The sequence below is a fragment of the Ctenopharyngodon idella genome, chromosome 5, assembly GCF_019924925.1.
Source record: "Ctenopharyngodon idella isolate HZGC_01 chromosome 5, HZGC01, whole genome shotgun sequence".
Taxonomy (NCBI): domain Eukaryota; kingdom Metazoa; phylum Chordata; class Actinopteri; order Cypriniformes; family Xenocyprididae; genus Ctenopharyngodon; species Ctenopharyngodon idella.
Window position 1 is genome coordinate 42,543,246 of NC_067224.1, and position 11,391 is coordinate 42,554,636.

General features: G+C 35.9%; 1 protein-coding gene and 1 long non-coding RNA gene across 3 annotated transcripts; one reads left to right on the top strand and one right to left on the bottom strand.

The window, feature by feature from the left end:
* The first annotated feature begins 28 nt into the window (after positions 1 to 28).
* LOC127512738 (uncharacterized) lies at positions 29 to 4,496 on the top strand. Its single transcript, XR_007930254.1, has 3 exons — positions 29 to 115; positions 306 to 417; positions 3,510 to 4,496. It is a non-coding gene; the product is annotated as an uncharacterized LOC127512738 (long non-coding RNA).
* A 111-nt stretch (positions 4,497 to 4,607) lies between these two features.
* LOC127512736 (myosin regulatory light chain 2, ventricular/cardiac muscle isoform) lies at positions 4,608 to 9,154 on the bottom strand. 2 transcript variants are annotated; one of them, XM_051893947.1, is made up of 8 exons: positions 8,908 to 9,154; positions 8,673 to 8,815; positions 7,837 to 7,929; positions 5,799 to 5,874; positions 5,360 to 5,464; positions 5,183 to 5,261; positions 5,008 to 5,056; positions 4,608 to 4,929 (listed from the first exon to the last, which is right to left on the bottom strand). In XM_051893947.1, exons 2-8 carry the CDS (start codon positions 8,673 to 8,675, stop codon positions 4,825 to 4,827), a joined length of 510 nt encoding a protein of 169 aa, XP_051749907.1. In that variant the 5' UTR covers positions 8,676 to 8,815; positions 8,908 to 9,154; the 3' UTR covers positions 4,608 to 4,824. The 2 variants fall into 2 exon arrangements, with proteins under 2 accessions (XP_051749907.1, XP_051749906.1); XM_051893946.1 differs by having other exon boundaries at positions 8,673 to 8,947.
* Between the last annotated feature and the right edge of the window lie 2,237 nt (positions 9,155 to 11,391).

Sequence of the window (11,391 nt, forward strand, 5' to 3'; positions counted from 1 at the left end):
AGCCCGGCGCGCGGATGAATACAACACAGCTGCACGAATGAGGAAAAATAGTGCGGAGGAAATGGGATGGAGCACAGCCGACTTTCACAATAATGTGTGACGTCGAATTTAATTGGTATGAAATACTTTTTAGCTGTATAATATTGATATAAATAATACGTTTTAACATTATTTTCATGACAACTAACCGCATTCTCCTCGTCAATGCAAAAAAGAGTGAGGCTTTATTATGTCATTTGTAAAGTATGGCTGAGGGAACATGTTGATAGATGCTCAGCATCATATTTCATCATCTCTTCTTTTAGGAAATGGCGTTTCACCAGCATCCTGGTCTCGTTGGATTGCATAAAGAGCACTGACACAGCGACAGTGTTTTATTTTATCTCCATAGCAGCAAAACAACATTGTGTCTAAGAGGTAGATAACATGATTTTCCCTCTACACTTTTTTATTAGAAGTTCTTTTATTATAATTCTCTGAACAAATAGAAAGAGATTCAAATATATGTTACAAATTATAAAAGTGAGTTTCAGATTGTAAGTGTTTCTCCTCTGATGAAAGGATGTTTGTCACATATTCAGACCTGTGCTGTCCTCTAGTGTTTGTCGCCTGTCATGGGCAGTGAGTTTCCTTTCAGTTCAACTTCTTTTATTCATGACTGTGAATTTGAATTACAGAAAGAATTCACTGAGTTGCAATTCAAAGAAATTCAACACAGTCACACAACAAAACACACAATACCAGTCAAAAGTTTGGAAACATTACTATTTTTAATGTTTTTGAACGAAGTCTCTTATGCTCATTAAGGCTGCATTTATTTCATAATAAATACAGAAAAAACAATAATATTGTGAAATATTATTACAATTTAAAATTATGGTTTTCTATTTTAATATAATTTATTCCTGTGATCAAAGCTGAATTTTCAGCATCATTACTCCAGTCTTCAGTGTCACATGATCCTTCAGAAATCATTCTAATATGATGATTTATTATCAATGTTGGAAACAGTTGTGCTGATTAATATTGTTTTCAGGATTCATTGATGAATAAAATGTTAAAAAGAACAGCATTTATTCAAAATATAAATCTTTTCTAACAATATAAATCTTTACTATCACTTTTTATCAATTTAACACATCCGTGCTGAATAAAAGTGTTAATTTCTTTAAAAAAAAAAAAGAAAGAAAAAAAATTACTGACCCCAAACTTTTGAACGGTGGTGTATATTGTTACAAAAGATTTCTATTTTAAATAAATGCTGATTTTTTAAACTTTTTATTCATCAATGAATCCTGAAAAAGTATCACAGGTTATAAAATAATATTAAGCAGCACAACTGTTTCCAACATTGATAATAAATCATCATATCAGAATGATTTCTGAAGGATCATGTGACACTGAAGACTGGAGTAATGATGCTGAAAATTCAGCTTTGATCACAGAAATAAATTATATTAAAATAGAAAACCACAATTTTAAATTGTAATAATATTTCACAATATTATTGTTTTTTCTGTATTTATTATGAAATAAATGCAGCCTTAATGAGCATAAGAGACTTCGTTCAAAAACATTAAAAACAGTAATGTTTCCAAACTTTTGACTGTAGCAAAAAAGAACCATGACAAAATAACACCCTGATATGTAGAATATATTATATATACGGCACCATGAAAGTTTTGTTTTCAGAACATTATATAAATAAACTGAGTGGGAACAAATACATATTGTTATCATAATATAGTGAGTAAATTTGAGCATTCTGGGTAATGAAGTACTCTTCTATCATGGTTAATTTTTAGTGCAATATATCAATCAGATGCACATTTCTACATGTGTCATTTCAAACATGACTTAATAATAATATAAGATGTTTCTGTATAACCCACATGTTGTGTGGATGAGAACATGATTATGGGTAATTCACATTGAAAATAAAAAGTATTATTTAAAACTAAACAGCAGTTATAAGGATTTATTTAATCCTTACAGCAAATATAAATGTAATTTGCTAAGTATAAAAACAGTCAATGATAGAAAAGCTTATGACACCAATATGATGGATGGGATGGAGGATGATTTCTTAAAAATACTGTCAATTTCAAGGTACACTATGTAACTTTTGGCCCTCTGGTGGTTAAAAAAACTGCATGCATTTTGTGGAAGAACATTGTTTTGGTTGTGCTTCAGCTCTGTGTGACTGTGTGGATGAATATGAGCTTCACAACAGATCATGCTGTATAGTGAACTCTGTTAGAGAGCTACATATGACATTTTATCTGTTCAATAAAAACACCATCATCAAATCAAATCATTCAAATCCCTCAGTTCTTCTCGCCATCTCTAAAGAGCTGAGCTAATGTTGATTCTTGTTTTATTACAAGCTGTCACGTTCTCTTTTCGCCAGCAGACTCTCCTCTGTTTGGCGTTTGTTTCAAGGGTTAGTTCACACAAAAATTAAATTTCTGTCATTAAGTACTCACCCTCATGAGTACTACACCCATGCTTTCCAGAAGAGGGCGGAGCTTTAACAGCTCACGCTTCGGTCGCTCAACAACAACAAAGCTGGAGAATCTCACGCAGCCAAAATGAGGATTGTCAGTAATGGTGTTCAGCCTTACATTGTTCAAACCGGAGTCGACACTGATGGAGAGACTCAGGAAGAAGTTACAACTTTTAGACGTTTCTGAACAGTTAGTGGATAAATTTATGTAGTTGCTGTGGAGTTGATTCAACTCATCCACTAGCATGTGCCGTCATGTTAATCTTTTGTGTTGAATTGACCCTCGTTTGTGAAGCAGTCCGGTGTAAAATGACGGCATGTCAACAACACTCTACTACAACAACTCTTCCTCTTCTCTAAAGCAGCCCAACATGGCCCCGCCCCCTTTGTTATGTGTTCTCGGGGGCGGGGTTTATGTAAATTTTAGGGTTAGTGATGTCACCAACCCAAGAAGCTCGTTGTAGCCGTTTGTTGTAGTCGAATTCTTTAAAAGAAAATATCTCTCTTTGCATTGAACTTTGAGTGTCGTAACTTTGCAGATGTTGTTTATGATCAAACAGCAACATTACACACTAACTAAAGTTAAAAAAGTCAAATCATAATCAACCACCCCTTTAAAACAGCTAATTCCCTGGAGGTTGGAGATCTAGCGGCTCCATGTCGACCTTTCTCGCTCGTTGTGACGACTGACCTCTGCCACTCCCACAACAGACGCTTGTCAAAGCAGCCGGAGCAACTTTTCTCTTTTCAATTTTCCATGAAAACCATCCCGTCAGGTCTTAAATATAAACACTTATAACAGGCTTTCCATAGTGAATCAGGGTAAGACATAAACACGTTTTGGAAGAAGGATTGCTGATGAATTGACTCGTTTAAATTTAAATTTTCAACAAAATGGCAGTAAAAAGGTTTTATATATGTATATTTCATAATGTTTCAGGGGTAAAACTACAATAATGTCACAAACTGCAATTTCAACTTCAGCTCCTCCTCTTTCATACAGATGTTCTGGAGCAGAAGGATTGTGACTCTTTAAAATAGACTGAGGAACAGGAGCTCCTGACCCATAATCCTCTGCTCTTCGGCTCCGGTCTGTTTCCAACAATACCAACCCATCCAGCCCCTGGATTAACACCGACACACTGTGTGAGATACTATGACTCTACTAGAGAGAAGAAGGAGAACACTTGACACATGAACTCAGGAATCATTCATGTGCTGCAGTCTCTGTTTAATACAACAGCAAACATCACTAATACAACATTGTGATCTTATATCACATAATGCACTGCTTCTCTGCTTCTGGTTCCATTAAGAACCCTTAACATCCATGGAATCTTTCCATTCCACTTAAGGTTCTTTAAAGTGGAAAAATGTTGAGAAAGAACATCTTTTTTTTTTTTTTTTGCATAGAGTTAATCAAGGTCCTGTGGGACATCCGACACCCGAGTGTCTGTCCTGGAAGGGACGTCCCGAGCCGTCAGTGCTGTTAATGACAGCGGGATCAGACAGAGCTGCTCATTGTCTCGGCCGCCGCATTAAGACTGTATTAGATTACAGGCCGCACACAGAAATAACACTGCAGGCTTTGACTTTATCCCAGCAGAAGAAAAAAGTACTGCCACCTGTTCTGAGAGTCACTCAGTGAGGGGCAGAAATCACCCGCATGATGATCAGTGTCTCTACCTGATCCATGGATGATATTCTCTGATGTCACATCCTGTTCTGAAGAAAACTCTGTTACTTTCAAACATGAATCTGCTCTACAACACGCCCCCTCCTGCTAATTGGCTCACTCTCCTCCCCCATCATGAGTGGACACGCCCCCTGCTGATTGGCTACAAGTGTCCAATCCACTTTCAACAGCGTTTCTCAGAAATTGCTTACTGCACCTTTAAATCTTTTATTCAATATATTATGCCTTATGGAGGAAACATGAACATGTACTGACACACACATTATATATATATATATATATATATATATATATATAGTAGGTATATATTTGATTACTCATATACTTCTGCTTGCTGTGCTAGTTTCGTGTCTCTTGTATCACAACACTCTTTCTTTTCACACAATAAAATTATTTACACTCAAATCAATATTTCATGTCAATTTATTTATTTACCCATACCAATATTTTTGTAGGTAAATGCTGACAGGTAACATGCCAAAGGTGCAAACAGAATATTATACATTAAAAGAAATATGTAACTTTCAGTAACTTTGAGCTCAGTCTCAAGCCTGTCAATTATAAACCAGTGGGCGGGTACGAGCACACAGGGAACGCCGGGATTGGCTGAGGACTGAATGAACTATTCCTGGTCCTTCTCCTCTCCGTGAGTGATGATATGGACCAGATTCCGGTAGTCCAGGTTTCCCGCAGCATCTGGAGGGAATGCGGTGAACATCTGCTCCATCTGAAAATGACACGACAGTCAGCGGTGCTGTCACCGTATCCATGGCAACTGTCAATCATCAGACATCAAACGCCTCACCTCCTCTGCAGAGAATCTGTCCGCCTGTGTGGTCAACATCTCAGTGACACTGAAGAGAAACGGTTCAATGAAATCAATCGTATTTCAGGTCAAAATAAACTCAAAATTGGCTGTTTATTGTCTTAATAAATATGCATTTAATGCACAGATAAATAGGATAAAAAAAACAACTTACTATTCCTTCTTCAGGATTCCCTTCCCTTCAGGATCAAACACTTTGAAGGCATTGAGGATGGTTTCCTCTGGATCGGCACCTGTAATGAAACAAATCCCCATCAAACTCTCTGATTGACAGATTACGAGTTAACTTTTCAACATGTCACATGTTCACGGCCATGCTGGAGAAACCTGCCTTTGAGTTTCTCTCCAAACATAGTGAGGAACACGGTGAAGTTGATCGGCCCCGACGCCTCCTTCAGCATCTCGTCAATCTCTTCCTGTTTCACATTAAGCCGTCCTGTCAAAATACAGAAGAGGAGCATGATGGGAAATGGGATTTAACACATCTGTTAATGCATTAACTGCTTAAAAAATTATATATAATTTTGTATTTTCAAAAATGTAAAAAAATAAAATAAATTATATATATTTTATTAAAATTATATATATATATATATAACTTGTAACGTATATACATTATTAAATTATTATATTTTAAATTATTTTTATATATGTATATATAATTTAAAATATAATAATTAGATAATATACATAATATATATAATTATATATATATATAATTCTGTATTTTTAAAGGTTTTTAAATCAAATGTAAATAATAATATATATACCTAGAGCTGCAAAAGTGTCTCTCAGGTCATTCTTGTCAATGAATCCGTCTCTGTTCTGGTCCATGATGGTAAATGCCTGAAAAAAGAGAGAAGAACAACAAATTAATCCCAGAGGAAAAGGTTATTATCATTAACTAAAACTAAAACCATGAAAAGTATTTTCATTACTTGAAATAAAACAAACATACGGAGCCTAGCACATGACATGCACATGAAATATATATATTGTGGCCACGATTTGAGAATCCTTTCCCTTGTTTTAGGAAATCGTGGCCACGTTGAACTAATTCATTCCCTCAAAGTTACTAAACCTTTAACTAAAATTACAATGAAAATAAAATAAAAATAAAATTTAATTTGAAAACTATAATAGTATATCAGTGATACTAAAATGACACCGTTTCAAACTTTTCTGTATGTTTAACTGTAGGATCAGCTTCATCTGAGATGTAACTACAGTTGAATGTGGAAAGCAGCTCAGATCATTTGGTCTTGTGTGAATCTGATGAGAATTTGAGACTATCTGAGACATTGTCGAGCTCCTGTCACACAATGCCACACATGAGCCAGTTATCCTAACAGAATTCAGTGAATCTGGTATGTTAAGGAGTGTCACTATAAATACATATTTCAGCCCTCAATAGGGATCAGACAGGAATATCAGATTCCACAGGGAGCTTTACAGAAAGACACACTCCCGACGCACACCACAGCAGCTGCGCTCTTTAAAGGAGCGGTTCATCCCATAATGAAAATATCCTCCGGTGCTCCTCGGGAAATACTGAAATGAAATGATTGTTCTATATTTTACTGCGATAATGTTTTGTATGTAATATTTTGTATTTTTAGGGGATTCTATGGTACTAAATAATATTTATGCAGTAGTTATAATCCATTTATTCACTTTTTGAGCAAAGACCTGAAAATGAAATTTCCAACTTAAACTCTCAAAAATCTTGAATTATTTGGACCACAGACTGAAGTTTGGTCTCTTTTTAAAGAACACACTTGGCAGATTATTGCGGAAGTGAAAAAAGAAAAAAATGATATAAAAAAATGATATTAAGTTATAGAGGTTTAAGTTTATTGTTATGAAAAATGCACAAAAACACCATTTTTTTTAAAATATATATTTTTCAAAGCATGTTTTACTCTACAACTGCTAGAAAATCAAAGCCATAAATCTAAACAAGCTGTGTTCAAATTTAAGGTTGATATCTCAAAAAATGAGCTTTCAGTAAGATTTAGTTTGGGCGCAGTACCGAACACTTCCACTAGATGAAATTCGTCTCCCATTCATTTCCAATGCGCACATTTTTGACAGCGAGGAGCATTTAACCTTTTCGAATCATGTCCATGATTTTTTTGTGCGTTCACATAGCAAGTGCCAAAACATTTACCAAGTTTCTTACCTTTCAGATGAAGCAAAAAATATCTAATGTAAATGTAAATGTAAAATGACCAAAGAGCACCAGATTGTTATTTAAATTGATTCAAAACCAAATAAACTTAGCTAACTAAACTGAAACTGCAAAAACTGAAGCTTGGCATCACTGATCAAACCTGCTGAATATGCATGAATGATATTTGAGAGCTGCACTGGACAGGAAGTGAAAAACAACTTAAATTTGGGGCTGATTCTCACACAGAGCATCACATGACTCCAAAAGACCTCCAAAAAAAAGGCAAGTTTTGTGTTTTTTGGAGTCTGAAAGTCATACAGGTTTGGAAAAACATGGGGGTGAGTAAATGATGACAAAATATTAATTTTAGATGAGCTACACTCTTAAAAATAAAGTTCTTTATTGACATTGATGGTTCCATGAAGAAACTTTAACATCCATGGAACCACTAAAGCTTCTTTATAGCAGAAAAAGGGTCTTTTTTGGTTCTTTTTGTTCACTGAAGGTTCTAACCAATGATTATTCTGTGGCATCGCTGAGAAAATGAAGCTTTATTTTGTAAGAGTGTATTTCTTTAAAGAATGACAGAGATGTTAAGCTGATATAGAGACAGACGTAAAGGAAAGCGATCAGACCTCTTTGAACTCCTGGATCTGAGCCTGTTCAAACATGGAGAAGACGTTGGAGTTCGCTCCTTCTGCCGACCTCTTCTTTGCTTTCTTGGGTGCCTGCAGAAATCAAACATTCAGAACAATTTTCCCAAAGAACTCAATTTTAAAAAGTTCGATTCATTTCCATTAATCAGTTCAAACCGTCAATGAATCAATTACAAACTCAGATTCAATGATTCAATTTTCAAGCATCGCTCAAAAGTGGGGCATTTGTCAACAAGGGAAAAAAAGGAGTACGTTAATATGAAGGAATTTTATTTATTTATTGATTTTATTGATTTTTCACAGGTGTTTTATAACTGTATTTTGAATTACGTTTTAAGTAAATGTCCTTAAACTGAACTGATAATTTTGTTTTGTTCTTCATACAGCGCATTTTCATATATTAAAATGTATATTTGTTATTATGTATTGTTATATTGGAGCATGATTAATTATGATTCTTCCTTGTGATAATTTAAGAGAAAACGGTTGGAAAACCTGGATTATTTTAACCATATTTTGACTGTTTCGGTTCTTACATCATTTTTTCACAACAAACACAACATAAGCGCAGCAAATAAGATGCTAAAAATGACATGAACACTAATTTGACACTAGAACAGAAAATGTACATTATTCATTGATTCATTGCTGGTAACTTTTGTTTATCATCTGAAAATCATCAAATATCAGCCTATTAATCACTCTGACCGATATATTGGTCTATCTCTAATTAAAATCCAGCAGAATCCCAATGTCCATCCAGCCCCAGTGATTCCCAAAGCATCTCTAAATCCCCAGTAAATCTGGTTACTCACCATGACCGCTGCGGGACGGACGGACGGAGGCGCACAGAACAATGAGGGGATCCCGAATGCAGCTGGACAATGGGGCGCGGATGGATGGCCTTTTGTAGATTAGCCGTGCTGATGTCTACTGGCCGATATAAATAACACATGCCCTGTTTAGGAAGTGACAGGTAGATGATGATCCGTCATACACATACACACACAAGCCTGATGTAGGAACAACAGTGGTTTAGAATGACAGGACCTCGTTCTCTGGAGGACAGATGGAAGAAGCATTCAGCTGTTTGGTGGTGATGCCTGTCCAGATCTCTCCTCACCTCTCTTCCTGTGGAGTTTATTTCAGGGATTTGGTTTGAGAGCCCAGTAAAGTTGAATGGACTTTCAGAGAGTCGCACCTGATAATGTTTTTACAGCGCATCGGGGTTGAGCATCATTCAGAACTGAGCTGAAGATGAAATCAAAACTGACAGTTGCAGTGTTTATCATAAATGATTTATTTTAAATTCATGTTCCTGGTAATCTTGAATCAGAATCTCTTCTCTTCTGTGATGACGAGGGCGGGGCAACCTGTCACTCACATGAGATCCACCAATAGCAAACCACAACCATCCAATCAATTCCCCACAGACAAAATCAAGCCCCGCCCTACATTTGTTCTTGTTTGAGAAGCGTTTCACTCGGATATATGTCACAATAGAGAAGAAAAGATCGCAACTTCTGTTTTATTCTGACTTAAAACTCCAATTAATTTCATTAATTTGCACTGAACTCCAATTGAGGGGGCAAAATACAGGACGCAGAAATTTACTCCAAATTTCAATCAAGGAAGTAGAACTGTGTTTTAATAACACATTTAATTTTTCAGTATGAATTAGGGCTGTCACGATTCCTCAATTAAATTTGAGTACTTGATTTTAAAAAATCCTCAATTGCAATTTGCCGTGTCAAGTAACCAGCAAAATACCGGAAGTAGCGCATTCGTCATGCTGTTTATGCAGTTTTTCTTCGACTACCTTGTGAATCGATGCCCCCAGAGCATGACTGCCACCTTGTGGATAAACTAATTACTGCAACAACAAAAAAAATGTACTCTTCCGATGACGCAATTCGCGTCACACGAACTGTACGCTGACCCTCGTAGTGAAGTATACTTTGGGCTTAAATGTCCCACTTCAGACCTCAGTGAGGTCCAGTCATCACACGTCACGTTCACATGTTTACCACATGATTTAGCCATGACACAATGAAAGAATATCATGTTTTTGTGTCAATTATGGCAAAAACATCATAAAATCGCTTTGAAAACAGCTGACGACAAGCAAAAACGAAGGTATCATTACATAAACTTTATGTCTAATGTTAAAGTTAGTTTTTACATTTGTGATTCTGGACCACAAAACCAGTCATAAGTCACACGGGTATATTTGCAATAGCCAACAATACATTGTATGGGTCAAAATGATCGATTTTTCTTTTATGCTATTAAGTAAAGATCATGTTCCATGAAGATATTTTGTAAATTTCCTGCCGTAAATATATCAAAAATGTATTTTTGTGAGTGGATATGCATTGCAAAGGACTTCATTTGGACAACTTTAAAGGTGATTTTCTCAATATTTTGATTTTTTTGCACCCTCAGATTCCAGATTTTCAAATAGTTGTATCTCGGACAAATATTGTCCTATCCTAACAAACAAAACATCAATGGAAATATTATTTATTCAGCTTTCAGATGATGTATAAATCTCAATTTCATGACAGGTTTTGTGGTCCAGGGTCACATTTATGCTCATTGGAAGTGGACTTGCTGACATCTTGGAAGTTACATCAAATGATGCGTTGATAGATGTACCCCTAGTTCACACACCAAACGTCCGACTTTGAGTGGCGTTCCAGATGTTATTTTTTAAAAGGAGGTGGGAAAAATCCAAATTCCGATCTGTCTGGACCTAGTTCACCCAAAAAAATAAATTTCTGTAATTAATTACTCACCCTCATGTCGTTCCACACCCATAAGACCTTCATTCATCTTCTGACCACAAATTAAGATATTTTGATGAATATCCTACATAGAAAGCAACATAATCAACACTTTCAAGGTCCAAAAAAGTAGTAAAGTCATGGTTAAAACAGTCATGTGACTGCAGTGGTTCAACCTTAATTTTATGAAGCGACAAGAATACTTTTTGTGCGCAAAAACAAAATAAAAATAACGACTTTATTCAACAATTTTTCCTCTTCCCTGTCAGTCTGTTATACAGTTTATGTTGAAGAGCTTCTACATCCGAACGCCGACTCATTATTGGCCGGCTCCTGCGTCACCATCACACGCATGCGTCGTGCTGATCACGTGATCAGCTTTGGTCAATACTGAGCCGGCATTCGGACGTAAACACGGAAGCTTTCACTGTGCATCACCTGTGTAAGGATAATGACAGGGAAGAGAAGATATTGTTGAATAAAGTCATTATTTTTATTTTGTTTTTGCGCACAAAAAGTATTCTCGTCTCTTCATAACATTAAGGTTGAACCACTGCAGTCACATGACTGCATTGACCTTGAAAGTGTTGATTATATTGCTGTCAATGGACGAGTCATATACCTCTCGGATTTCATCAAAAATATCTTAATTTGTGTTCTGAAGATGAGCGAAGGTCTTACAGGGTGTGGAACGACATGAGGGAGAGCAATTAATGACAGAAATTTCATTTTTAGGAGAACTAACTCT